The following is a 13,505-nucleotide window of genomic DNA, read 5'->3' on the forward strand; positions in this document are numbered from 1 at the left end:
GGCTCCAGCTGGGTGTTTGCAGGAGGCCAGAGGCCCTGGTTCCGCTCCTTGGGTTTGACGTCAGTCTCCCCACAAAGGCCAGCACCTCCGAAAGTTCAGGGGCCCCAGAGCTGGACAGGACTGTGTGCTCTGACACACAGAGGCCTGATCTTTGGTTAGTCTGCGAAGGCCAGAGCTCAGATGGGGGGCTAACGGAGACCTTGAGGACACATGGGGCTTTGGTGTCCTGAGCCCAAGGGCCCAGGGACTCAGAACAGTGACGGGGTGCAGCTGCTGGTCTCAGCTGGGAGCCTAGGAGCACCGGCCTCTCCACATCCTTCTAGGTGGGCTCTCATGACCCCCACTGACAGATGAGCAGAATGAGGCACCTCAGTAAAGGGGGTGACGTGGAAGTCAGACTGTGGGACAGATGTGAAACCAGCCCTGAATGGAGCATCACTCACTTGCACGGTCCCCTGGGCCCACGGCTGGGAGACCCATCCTGGCTCCAACCCCCGCGTTCTACCTCCTCCGTCTCCAGGTCCATGTCTCCAGACGGCTGGGCTGATTCTCCTTTGCCCTGAGTCCTCTATCTGTCTGGGGCGCTGTTCCCTCTGCCTGGGACGGTGTTCCCCCCTGCCTGAGACACTGCTCCATCCGTCTGGGACGCTGTTCCCTCCGCCTAGGATGCTGTTCCCTCCATCTGGGGTCGCACGTATGGTGGTGATGGTTGGTCACCAGATAGGCATGCAATGAGGAGGGCGGGATTAACCTTCCAGTTGGCTCTGGGGGTTCCGATGGGCCCCCATGAAACCCATGCATGCCCAGGACCTGTGGCTATAGCCCCTACAAGTGTGTGGCTTTGGGAGTTTGCACCTGCGGCCTGGTCTCCCTTTCCTGCAATAACCTAGTAGGTCACTGTACAGTCCAATGAGACCTATACTCGCGGGGAGGCATCCCCCAGGGCGGCAGTGAGAGTGACCCCAGGAGGGGGTCTGGGGGCAGCAGTGGAAGTATACGTGTGGAGCTCCTCACAACCCCCTGGCACTGACCCCTGGGGTGGGCAGCGCCAGGCTGCATGCACACAGGCCAGCCCTGGGAGCAGGGTCAGGATCTCTGTGCAACTGGAAACTTTTGGAAGGTTCTTGTCTGGTCATTTCACTCGGTCTTCTGGTGAACATCTCAGACTTAAGCAAAGGTGAAGTTGTGGGGGGAGCCCGGGGCACCAGCAGTGGGCCTGGGACCCCTGCCTCAGGCACGCAGCCCAACAGTAGGTCACCCAGCAGGTCTCCAGGGCTTCACAGGCCCGCCCAGAAGCAGCTGGGGCTGCGGCACAGCTGGTTACCGTGCGGGGACCTGTGTGTCCACAGTGGACAGTGATGCGGTGCCTATATTTACAGTCCAGGTGATGGCGAAATAAACGCAGAATCGGAAATACAAATAAAGCACACGAGAATGCGAGTGCTCACAGTAGAAAATAAAATTAGGAAGAAAAGAAGAGCATTAAGTAAATGTAAACGTGAAAAGATTAAGTGGAAGCAGCTCAGGCGGTCAGTTTTGCAGGCCCACCGGGTCCGTGCACGTGCTGTCCTGCGTGCTGTGAACCCTCATGCCATGCAGCCTGCGTGCGGTGCAGCCCTGCGCGCGAACGTCCTTTGCGCTGTGCACCTGTGCGCCGTGCAGCCCCATGCGCATGCGTCCTGCGTGCCGTGCAGTCCTGTGCACATGCATCCTGCGTGGCCTGTGGCCCTGTGTTGTCCCGTGCGCCTGTGGCAGCTCTTCTGTCATAGCTTCTTGAGGAGACGCAGTGCATTTCCGGGCTTGCTGTCTGGGAGCCTCTGGTAAGCTAGCGTTGAGCACACAGAGTAAGTACTGTGCCCTGGCGCGGCCTCACCAGGTCCTGCAGGATGGAGCCGGTGACAGGGACCTGGGAGCTTTCGGCTGTGTCAGTGGCTGAAGCCCACCAGCCTGGCAAGCTGTCCTGGTGGTGTAGGTTTGCTGGGCGGCCAAACACATAGGATGTGGGCAGTTCAGGACCAGGACGGTGCCTGCCTCAGGCTCTGGGAACTTTTGCAGGGCAGTTATGTCCGTTTTAGGCAGGAGAAAATTGAGGCTCAGCAAGTACAACTTGTCCCTGTGGCCTGGCTGGTGAGTGGTAGCAGCCCATCACTCTGGGGCAAAGCCTCAGGCCAGCTGCTCGACCACCTCCCACATTCACACAGGAGGACCCATGATGCCCCTGTTCGCTCTTGGGAGGGGGGCACGTGGAGGTGCCGCATGGAGCATGGGCTGCAGTCTCTCTCCTTGGGGTCTGTGTCAGCGCCCCTCCCCACCCCAGTCCCTGCTCTGTTCGAGCCCCACCTCCTCAAGGGCCAGGTCCTCGTCAGAACGCGTGTCTCAGGGAGGCACCAGGGGTTTCCAGGGTGTGCAGAGGAACGGCCAGGGCCCAGGCAGGCAGTAAGTTCTAGGCATTTCAATCACCGCTGTCTTAGCCGTCAATCACACAACTTCTGATGAGAATTTTCTAAAACACACTCTTTTTTTAAGCTGTTTATTGATGGTAGAGTACATGTAACGTAAAATTTGTCATCCAAACAACTTTTAAGTGTCCACGGCGGTAAGTGTTTGCACGTGGTGCCACCGTCCTCACTGTCTGTCTCCAGAATGTTCTATCTTCACAAACTGAGACTGCGTCATTAAACACTACTGCCCCCCAGCCCCCGGTGCTGCCATCCACTCTCTGTCTCTGTGATTTGACGACTCCAGGGACCTCACACGGTGTCTGTCCTTCTGGGACGGGCACTCAGCCTCGTGTCCTCAAGGCCCGTCCATGCTGTGGCAGGTGTCAGGATGTCTTCCATCTTGAGGGCTGAGGAATGTTCCATCACCAGTATGTCCGCGAGCTGTATATGCGTCCCCTGCCCCGGGTGCTGGGGCTGCATCCCCCACTAAGCCCCCCGTCCACTGCTGTGAGGACAGCTGCTGCAGTCGGGGGGGGGGGGGTGTGCATGTATCTATTCAAGTCTCTGCTTTCAGTTCTTTTGCGAGAAGAGCATTCTCGAGGACCACCGGGTGTTGGGATTCAGTATTGGAAAGACAGCCGCATCTCTAAGAAAAGGTGCAGCCCCCCCAGGAGCCCCCACCAGGGCCATCCCGCCCACAGGCTGCTGCCCACACGGGCATCCCAGCGCCACAGGGGTCGGGAGCGTTTATATCCTTTTTGGTTTTCTATAACTTCTAAGTTTACTAAAAAGGACGGCTCACTCCATCGGCTGTTGAAGGCGTGGTAACTTTAAGCGATGGTGCGAGCTGATGAGGGCATCCCAGCACGCGGGGATGGTGCTGCGTGGGTCTGCCTCCTTTTTTCTGTGTTCAGCATGCCCTGCAGCCTGTCCCCAGGTCCCGCTGACCCCGACCGCATCCCAGAGCACATGGCACCCCACCGTCAGTGCCCATCTCCATGTGCTCAGCAGACAGAGTGGAGACCCCAGGCTGAGGCCCCAGGACAAAGGTTCTGCTTCTGGAGCCGGACCCTGGAGCGCAGCAGCTCCGGGTCACAAGCCTTTCTCACTGCTGCATGGCCTCGCGGATTCCACAGCCTTGTCTCCCCGCCTGGACCTGTGTGGAGGTACCGCAGGTACCCCTGGTGTATTTTCAGGCTCGTTCAGGTGACCTGTTGCGTGGGAGCCACCACTCGAGCGTGGCGGGGAGAGCAGCCCCACTGAGCACTGTTGCCTCTCGCACAGTCCTGAGGCTGGTGCTGATCAGGGTGGGACAGTTTCCGAGGCCAGCCGGAGGTGGCTGCTGTCGGTAGGAACCATACGGGGAGCCAGGTGCCAGGCAGCAAGAGACAGGAGAGTGGTATTTCTAGTCTATGTGCTGCTGAAGCGAACACAGGAGGGTGGTATTTCTAGCGGGGGTTCCCGTGTTGCTCCCAAGGAGGGGACAGCTGGCAGCGGGTGGGGTGGGGCCATGCTCGGCCTTGTGGTCCATGCGCAGAAACCTCCCTGCCTGTCTCGGTCAGCCACCGGGCAGTGTCAGGGCTCCAAAGCCACTTACATGGTCCAAACACCCTGGACGTTTAATTTCTCCATCTTTTTCGAGCACCCGAACCTCCCCCAGGCTCAGTGTTAGGGCTTTGATGCTGGACGGTGGCACCCTTGGGTGTCAGGGGCCCTGAGCCCTGGCTGTGTCCTGCTGTGTTTGTGCCTCCCCGGCAGTTGGGAGCTCAGCTAGGTGACTCAGCGTTTCTAAGGTGAGAGCCAGGGCTGGGTAGAGAAGGCTGACCACAGCTCCGGAGTTCCTGTGCTCACACCCACCCCCACACTGGCCCTGGATGTGGCAGTGTGAACCAGGATCAGCCTTGGCTTCCTTGTCTGAAACACAGGACATCACCCACCTTGGTGTCTGTGAGTGAGTATCCAGAGGTGCTGAGTACAGCTCCCGGCACATGGTGTGTGTAGGTGCGTGTGTTACAGAAGCACGTGTGTAGGTGTGAGCATGTGTACATTTGTGTGTTCCCGTCCCAGGGCCCCCTGCTCCCCTGTGCGGTGCAGAGGGCAGGTGGGAACTGGGCTGACCTACCCTGGTGCTGACCTTGGACTTGGAAAAGCAGCAGGGAGACCAATCCCAAGGTGAACAAGGCCCTGGGCTGCATCCCACTCCTTCCTGAATCAGATTGGGGGAGCAGTGGTCTCTGCTGTACCCCACACTCTGCTCCCTGTGGGATGTCTTTATATTGAACTTCGGACTTTCCCGTCTGACTGAGCTGGTTCTGCTGCCCTTGGAAGAAGAGTTGGTCATGGCTCAAGGTCTCCAGGGGATGGGTGTACCCCAGTCCTCTGGATGAGAATGACCCTGTGGGCATCAGGGCTGCCAAAGCTTCCCCAGGCTATGGGGTACCACCTGTGCTCTGTCTGACCCCGTCCCTTCTGTAAAATTGGCACTTGTGGGGAGGGTCCTGGGTGGCTCAGTGGGTTGAGCATCTGTCTTCCACTCCAGTTGTGATCTCAGGGTCCTGGGACTGAGCCCCATGGCTCGGCAGGGAGCCTGCTCCTCCTTCTCCCTCTGTCCCTCCCCCTGCTTCTGTGCTTGCTCTCTTGAGCTCTCTCTCTCCAATAAGTAAATGAAATCTTCTAAAAAATGGCACTCGGGGAATGTCAGCTGGGTAAGTTGGCTCCCGCCTGAGGCATCGCCGTCTGTGCTGTGTACTGTGACAGAGGACGGCACACGTGCAGAGTGCGGACCCGAGGTGAGACACGTGTGTGTACCCGTGATGCAGTCTCCCTGGTCAACACAGCGAGCCCGTCTGTGGTCTGTGACCACAGGCTCACATGCGTCTCCTGGAACTCTGTGCAGCCGGAAAGGCAGGTGTGTACCTGGTCTTGGGCAGGTGGGCATCTGCCGCGCTCAGGGCTCAGCATTCTGCAGGGCCTTCTCGTGTCCCCAGCATTTGCTAGAATTCACCCTGGAGCCTTTGGAGCCTGGAGCTTTCTGTGTGGAAAACTACTTACAGACATTTCTCGTGCTCGGTGTTGGTTGAGACCCTTGGCTCTGTGGGTTTACGACTTCCGTTGACGCAGGAATGCTGTGGTCTGTATTCCGCAAACACTTCCCGCCACTCCCCTGTCCGGAGTCCGGTTACGCCTCTGTTTGCTGCGGGACGTTCGCTCACATCGCTCTGTCCGTCTGTGTGTGCTTCAGTGTGGATGGTTCTGTCGCTGAGACCCGCTCGTTGTCCACAGCGTCCGGACGTCCCTCTCCCGCAGGCCTCGAGCTCTCGCTGGAGGCTTTCCCCTCTGGAGGCTAGAGGTGCGGCTGCCCTGGCTCGAGCTGCTCTTGAACGCCGTTCGGGGAGCCGTGACGCTGCTAGGAAGCAGGTGGGCATCCTGGGACCTGAGCAGAGCTCCCCATGCGGTGGACCGCCTCCCCCACCAGTGGGGCCCAGCTCTGCCCTGCCTGTGCCTGGCCACTGCTGTCCCCCAGCGGCTCCTGCTCAGTCTGACGGTGCCCTCCCACGTGTGCCAACCATCTTCAGGGACCCTGCAGGCCTCAGCCCCCTGACAGGGCTCTCCTGCCAGTGCTCTGCCCGTGACCTCTACCTCCTTGGGCTCCTGTCCTGTCCCTGAGGTCCACGGGGGGCTGGATCCGTGCAGGGGTGGGAAGCGAGGAGGGCGCACCGCTCTGGTTTCCACCCGCTGGGGACGCTGTGCTTTGCTGTGTGGTGGGGGGTGACCGGAAGCAGGACCCCCGGGGGTTGCCAACGCTATCCCCTGGGGCCAGACACCACATTTGACACACACAGGCTGAGCGTGGGGCCCGCATTCCAGTGGCACATCTGCAGGGCTCTGTCGTGTCTGCATGCTGGGACCTTGGGTTTACCTCCTGTGCTATGACAGGAATGCAGTAAAGCGAGTATTTTCTGTTTCAAAACCTTCATGTTTCTCCCCACGAAGCTCATCAGGAACAGGGCAGGGGCCCGTGGTGCATGTGCCTGCTGCTCTGGCTTTCGGGCCACCCAGAGAAAGGTCCAGCCCTGAGCAGTCTGGCCCCACGGGGAGGGGGCTGTGCGGCAGGTGTCGTAGGCGGAGTCCGCCGTCCCAACGTGGAGGCAGCATGCCTGGAGGTCTTCCTGAGGGCGAGGCACCGAGGGGCAGGCTCTGGGCACCGTTATGGCTCTGTGTGAGGGCGAGACGGATGGTTCTTCAGCCTGGTTTGCGAGGGAGGAGGGAGCGTGTGCAGAAGCTGTGGGCTGCTAGGCTGGTCGTGGGTGTGGACCCTGGACACCTGTGTTTGCAGGTGTCAGGAGGGAGCTTGGTGGGGGCGGGAGGTGCCCTCTGGCCCTCTGCACCCTGCGTGAGACCCTACCTCCCCCAGGAAGGGCACCACAGGTGGGGACGGTCAGTTCTGGCCTGGAGGTTTGGGCCGGACCCCCAGAGTTGTCCTCATGTTCTGGCAGGAAGCCACGTGCTCCATCTGCCTGTGGCCTACGACCTGTCCAGGGCTGGCCACGCTGGGCGGGGCCACGGAGGTGCCCTTCCACCTTCTGCCGTTGGAGCCGCCTTGACACCCGGCCACCGCGGGTGCCAGTGAAGGCAGCTTTCATGCTCCTGTCGTGTTGTTTCAGGACCCCTGTGTCAAACCTGCTGGACAGGAAGGAGATTTGCAGCCAGCCTCCCAGCCCCACTCACGCTTCCCGCCTGAGGCAGCTGACCCAGACCCCGCACACGGCCCCCAGGGAGCCGGGTGTGGAGCCCTCCCTGGAGACCAGGGTGTCAGGTGAGTGGAGTCAAAGGAAGGTTCTGGGGAATGTCGATCTCCCCTGGCCTCGTCCCCCTGGGCGCTCCCACAGTGGTTCTCGCCTCTCCCGTGAGGGTGTCCAGGAGAGGTGGGCCGCGAAAGCAGCCAGCGGCTCCAGGGCGCTTTGTGGGGGAGGTGGGGTGGCATCTGGGACAAAGCCCTGGCCTCCCTGGGCCCGGGTCTCTGGACGATGTGGGTCACAGGGACGCCACAGAGGGGGCCACTCGGAACCACATCCCCGGGGCGGAGCGTGCAGATGACCGGCCCACGGCACTCACCGCGGCTATTTCCGTGGGTGTTGTGCGGCAGGGGCTTCAGCTGTGGGATTCCTTCCCTCCGTCTTCCCCTTCTTACCTCCCTCTTCTCTGCCCTCTCTGTCTCTTTTCTTTTCTTTTTTTAACATAGAAAAATTTTACTTATTTTTAAAATAAAATGCTTTCCATTTGCCATTCCGCAAAGGCCTGTCTGGACAGGACCCAGCTGGAGCTGTGTGGGCTGCCCCCACACGGCCCTTCTCTGGGTGGCCATACCGGGGGCTGCACTCGGGGCTGCGTGCAGGGGCTGGTCCGTGCCTGGCTGGCACTGACCCTGCTCATTTCCCCCCACAGGCAGCCCTCCGGCCAGCTCCCCCTGGAGCTCAGGGAGCTCCGCTGTGACAATGGAGTCAGGAGGGGGGGCCTCAACAGCCCAGCCCCCCATTGCTGCCTTGGGGGAGCTGAACTCTGGGCCTGGCTGCTCCTCCCCGGAGCTCTCGAGGGCAGACCCAGGGAAGCTCCAGGCACTGCCACTCGGACCTAGAGCCCACGGCAAGGACTCTGACCCTGGGAGCCCCGGCAGCCCAGCTGCTGCAGGGGATGGCCCTCCGGATACAGGCCCCTCGGGGGAGCTGAATGGTGGTGCTAAGCTCCCCAACCGGGACAGCGGGATCGACAGCCCCTCCTGCAGCGTGGCTAATGAGCAGTTCCCCTGCGGGGAGGGCAGCGAGGCTGGCCAGGGCCCCACAGTCCTGGGGCCGCAGCTGGACGGAGCCCCAGAAGGCAAGGCCCTGCAGGAGGTGGCCGACAGCGACGTGGGAGAAGGCAGCGGTGAGGAGCCCGACCCCGAGAACAGCCCCCCAGGGGACCTTGCCGACCCGGCCAAGGTAGGCCGCCCTCACGTCCTGGGGTGGCAGGGGCTCTTCTGAGGCTTCGTGAGGTCAGAGAGGCCCAGTGGTGGGTCAGCGGGGAGGGCAGGGGCTCCGGCTCCCCATGTGACGACCTCACTCCCAAGCCTAGGTTCCACGTCCTCAGGGGGGTGCAGGGGCCCCACCCCCAGGACTCTGGCCATAGGTCTCAGTGCTCACGGAGCCACCACCACACCCTCCGTCAGGGCTGGTTGCCCACCTTGCAGAGCCCCTGTGTTATGACCAGGGAACCAAGGGTCACCATGGGGCGTGGCAGGGGTGGGAAAGGAGCAGGCGTCCCGGGGAGCAGATGTGCCCACGCCATGGTGGGTTCACTGTGAGAGAGCCCCTTTGCGTCCCGACAGCACCCTGGGCTCTGGGGTCTGCACTGGGGTACGTGGGGACAAGGAAATGAAGCAGAGGGCCCGGCCCAGAGACACGGCCTGGGCAACAGGGTCCCGCAAGCGTCATAGGAGGCGCCCGATCTACTGGCCTGGTGGGGACAGTCCTGGCTAAAGGGCCCCGTGACAGAAGACAGGCCTCGCAGACGAAGGACAGCTTTGTGCCCGCACTGTAGTGAGCCAGCTTCAAGAGAGCAGGCGGCTGGGAGTCACGTTTGAACCTAGGTTTTGTTATTACTCGGGTATGGAAACACCGAGAGGTCAGGGTGCGTCGGCCATTGAAAAGATAGTTCAGCTCCTTGCTTGCGGTTCATACGAGGAGGAGCAGGCCAGGCCCCGGGGCCACACGGGAAGCACCAGAGTGGGTCAGGAGGCAGAGGGGGTGGAAACTGCGCAAGGGCCTGTCTTGTTCCTGTGGGAGGGAACAGGTGATGCAGGGTGAGCAGGTTTAGGACTGGCAAGCCTGAATGACCTGGCGCTGCACAGAGGCTTCCACGGTGTGTGGCACCTGGTTCTGAGTGACCAGGGCCGGGGGGCCCGTGAGAGCCCACGGAGGTGCTGGCGTGGCTCTGCAGGGGCCGGTGGGCATGAAAGGCACAGCGCGTGGGTCAACAAGGACCCGAGATGTGCAGACGCCCTACAACGTAGAAACTGAGTGATGTGGTTACTATGTGCCACACCATCGGTGGCTCTCAAGGCGTGCTCAGGGGGAGCTCCGCTGGCCTGCCGTCTCCCAGGTAGTGGGGGGCAGGTGCTCACCCCAGGCCTGCTCCCCGCCTGCCCGCGCAGGCTCTGGGGGACGGCCCAGGCCTTCATGTCTGCAATACGGATGTGCCAACCTTTCTGGGTCTATGTGCTCGGTCAGGCCCTGGCCTGTCCTCAGGGTGACCCTATGCCTCGCGTCCCCCACCCAGGTAGCGGAGGTCAGCCTTCGTCCTGCGGTGGAAGTCCCATTTACTGGTGGTTTTGTCACAGGGGGACAGTGAATGTTGTCAGAGGCTGCTTCTGCAGTGATGCAGGTCATCCCAAGTGTTTCTCACGGGTGTTGAGTCTCAGAATAAACCTCCCCTGGTCCTGGTGTCCAATGCTCTTCTGTACCGTTGAGTCGGGTTTGCTGGTGTCCTGTCAAGGACTTCTGCATCAGTCTGCGCCAGGGTCGTCCATCTCCAGGGTCCTTGAAAGGTCTTTGCCTTGCTTTGGTGTCAGGGCAGTGTTGACCTCAGAGCTCAGACGTGTTGTCTCCTTGTCAGTGTTTTGGAAGCACTTGAGAGAGATTGGTATTAATTTTCCAGTGAACCCAACTGGTTCCAGGCTTTTCTTTGTTGGCAAGTTTTTCATTGTATATTCAATCCACTTACTCCTTCTTGGTCATTCAGATTTCCTATTTCCTCATGTCTTCAGGCTTGGTGTGTTTCTAGGAATTTATCCGTTGGTCTGGGCTGCCCAGTTTGCTGGAGTGTAACTGTTCCCTTCAGTCTCTCATGATCCTTTTTATTTCTGTGATGTCGGTTGTAATAGTTCCTCGTTTATTTCTAATATTACTTATTTGTGTCTATATCTTAGTTAATTTGGCTAAGGTTTTGTGAATTTTGTTGATCTTTCCAAAAAACAACTCAGGTTGATTGATTTTTTCCATTGTTTTTCTATTCTCTGTTTCATTTATCTCTGATCTGATCTCTGTTATTTCCTTCCTTCTGACTCTCTGGGTTTAGTGCATTCTCTTTCTAATCTCTTGAAGTGTGAAGTTACGTGTCCTTGATTTGAGATCTTTCTTCCTTTTTCACACACACACATTTACAGCAGCGTTTGCTGCATCCTAAGTTTTGGTGTTTGTATTTTCATTTTCATTTGTTTCAAGCTATTTTCTAATTTCCTTTGTGACTTCTTCAATTCTTCTTGAAGACCGTGTTGTTTAATTTCTACCTATCCGTGGGTTTCCTAAGTTTTTCTTGTGCTATTGATTTCTAGTTTCATTCTACTGTGACTGGAAAAAATACTTTATGTGATTTCAATCTGAAGTTTGTTAATGCTTGTTTTGGGGTCTGATATATAGACCATCATGGAGAATGTTCCATGTGCACTTGGGAAGAATGTGCCTTCTCCTGCTGGGTGAGGGGTCTGCGTCTGTATGTCTGTTCACACTCTTGTTTTCTCACTGGTATTCGGTCTACGTGTCCTGCCCAGTGTTGAAAATGCAGCACTGAAGTCTCCTACAATTGCCATGCTGCTGTTTCCCCTTTAATTCTGTCAAAGTGTGCTTTCATATATTTAGGACTTATGAGGTTTGGTGCATAGATATTTGTTTAAACTTTTTTTTTTAAGTCTTTTTATTAATTAAGTCCTTTCTGCACCAAACATGGGGCTCAAACTCAGGACCCCGAGATCAAGAGTTCCTCTTTCTTTCTTTCTTTCTTTCTTTCTTTCTTTCTTTCTTTCTTTCTCTTTCTTTCTTCCTTCCTTCCCTCCTTCCTTTCTTTCTTTCTTTTAAGAATTTATTTATTTATTTGACAGACAGAGATCACAAGTAGGCAGAAAGGCAGGCAGAGAGAGGAGGAAACAGGCTTCCTGCTGAGCAGAGAACCCGATGCGGGGCTCAATCCCAGGACCCTGAGATCACGACCTGTGCTGAAGGCAGAGGCTTAACCCACTGAACCACCCAGGCGCCCCAAGAGTACCACACTTTTTCAGCCTGTCAGGCGCCCCTGGTGCATAAATATTTCTAATTGTTTTATCTTCTCAGAAAGTTGGTGCTTTTATCATCATATGATGTTCCTCATTATATCTGGTAGCAGTTTCTTATTTACAGTCTGTTTCGTCTTATATCAGTGTGGCCGCTCCTGTTCTCTTTGGAGAAGAGAGAGTCCGTTTGCATGCCTCATCTTACCCATCCTCCACTTCAGCCTGTGTGTGTGTCCTTAAATCTAAGGTGTTTTGTGCATAGCATGTGGTCAGACACTGTTTGTTTTTTTTTTTTTAAAGATTTTATTTATTTATTTGACAGAGAACACAAGTAGGCAGAGAGGCAGGCAGAGAGAGAGGAGGAAGCAGGCTCCCTGCTGAGCAGAGAGCCCAATGCGGGACTCGATCCCAGGACCCTGAGATCATGACCTGAGCCGAAGGCAGCGGCTTAACCCACTGAGCCACCCAGGCGCCCCAGACACTGTTTTTTAAATCCATTCAGCCAATCCATGTCTTTTGATTAGGGAGTTTAATCCATTTATGTTTAAAATAATTATAGGGAGGGATCATTGCTATTTTGATAGTTGTTTTCCACACATCTTGTGGCTTTTTTGTCCCTTTCTTAGAGTCTGCCTTATTTTTTATTGAATTTTTGTAATGGTATGTTTTGATTCCTTTCTCATTTCCATTCATGTATATTCTATAGATATTTTGCTTGTGGTTACCATTGTAATTACATAAAGCCCCTTGAAGTTAGAGCCTTCTGTCTTGCACACGGCTGGCCTGTTTCCAGGACTTTCAAACTCTGGTCTGGGTCATGACAGCACTCCCAGTTGGGCAGACAGAAGCCTGCAGTCCCTTGGGCAGCCCCCAGATGTGTCAGAGCCCTGGATGTGAGGCTCACTGTCTCATTTCCATCCGGAGCGGGACCTCCAGCCTAGGTTCTACATTCCACGTGGGCCATGCTCTGCTGCCTGGGGAGGGACACGAAAGGGCGTGCCGGATGCTGCCTGGTTTCCCCATTTGCTGGAATCTCTTCTTGGTTTTACCGTGATGTGGAGCGATAGCTTCTCAGCTCTCCTCTGGGTTCTCACAGAGGGGTTCCGCTCCATACGTTGTCAGCACCATGTCTCCGGGGAAAGGAGGGCCTGTAGCATTCTAGTCTGCCGTCTTGCTGACAGCAGGCCACAAAATATTTTGATGTGGCTGCTGTAGCTGCTCTGCGGTCAAGGTCTCAGGAGGGCAGAGTTGTATCTGGGATGGTTGAGGGGGTTGGCAGGAGCTGTTGTGCCTTCCCCAGAAACCATCCTGAGAAGTCCATCTGTGAGAACTAAGCCCCTTGGCCCAGCGCTAGTGGCCTCCTCTGGCCCCCAGGCTCCCTGGTTACCCCCAATGTCAGACCCGCCTCCCCAGGGTCCTGTGGTTCCTCTCTCTGCAGTGCTCTGAGCCCCCGAAGCTGCTCCACATCGCCCAGGAGCTCCTGCACACCGAGGAGACCTATGTACGGCGGCTGTACCTGCTGGACCAGGTAGCCCCCTAGGGCTGGGGTCCTGCCTCTGTGGGCTGCCGGTTTCAGAGGCTGCTGAAAGGGCTGGCTGGCCCTTCCAGCTGGAGTATGAGGGCCTTCACACTGAAACTCAGGCCACTGTGAGTCTCCTTCACAAACTCCTCCTTTTTGCTGTCTGAGCCTGGGGCTCTGGGGCCAAGGTCCTGTCCCGTCACCTAGTTGGAGGGGTTCTTCCTGGCACTTGCATTATCTGAGCTTGGAAAGGGGCTCTGGGAAGCTTGCTGTCCCTAGAGCAGCCCGGGTTTATGAGCACAGGAAGTAAACCTCTGGTGGACACCCAGAGTTCTGCCAGGTATCGGGTCCTTGTGTAGCTCACAGAGCTGAGAAAGGAAATCCGGACCCTCCAGCTCCCTTGAGAGGTAGGCAGAGGCAGGACAGCAAGTCCGCATCAGCTGAGGACTGTGTCTGCCTCCCCCGC

General features: G+C 57.4%; 1 protein-coding gene across 4 annotated transcripts in view; it reads left to right on the top strand.

Moving 5' to 3' along the window:
• The window catches only part of FGD3 (FYVE, RhoGEF and PH domain containing 3), a 49,666-nt gene that overhangs the window by 15,593 nt on the left and 20,568 nt on the right, over window positions 1–13,505 (top strand). For 2 of the 4 annotated variants that reach the window (XM_032306548.1, XM_032306546.1), the window contains exons 2-4: window positions 7,106–7,257; window positions 7,887–8,419; window positions 12,959–13,048. In XM_032306548.1, coding sequence (XP_032162439.1) covers window positions 7,937–8,419; window positions 12,959–13,048 — 573 coding nt within the window. In that variant the 5' untranslated portion in view covers window positions 7,106–7,257; window positions 7,887–7,936. Of the gene's footprint in view, window positions 1–5,723; window positions 5,859–6,421; window positions 6,661–7,105; window positions 7,258–7,886; window positions 8,420–12,958; window positions 13,049–13,505 lie in introns of those variants that run through there. The other 2 variants (XM_032306547.1, XM_032306545.1) reach the window with 2 other exon arrangements.

This window comes from Mustela erminea, chromosome 12 (assembly GCF_009829155.1).
Source record: "Mustela erminea isolate mMusErm1 chromosome 12, mMusErm1.Pri, whole genome shotgun sequence".
Lineage (NCBI taxonomy): Eukaryota > Metazoa > Chordata > Mammalia > Carnivora > Mustelidae > Mustela > Mustela erminea.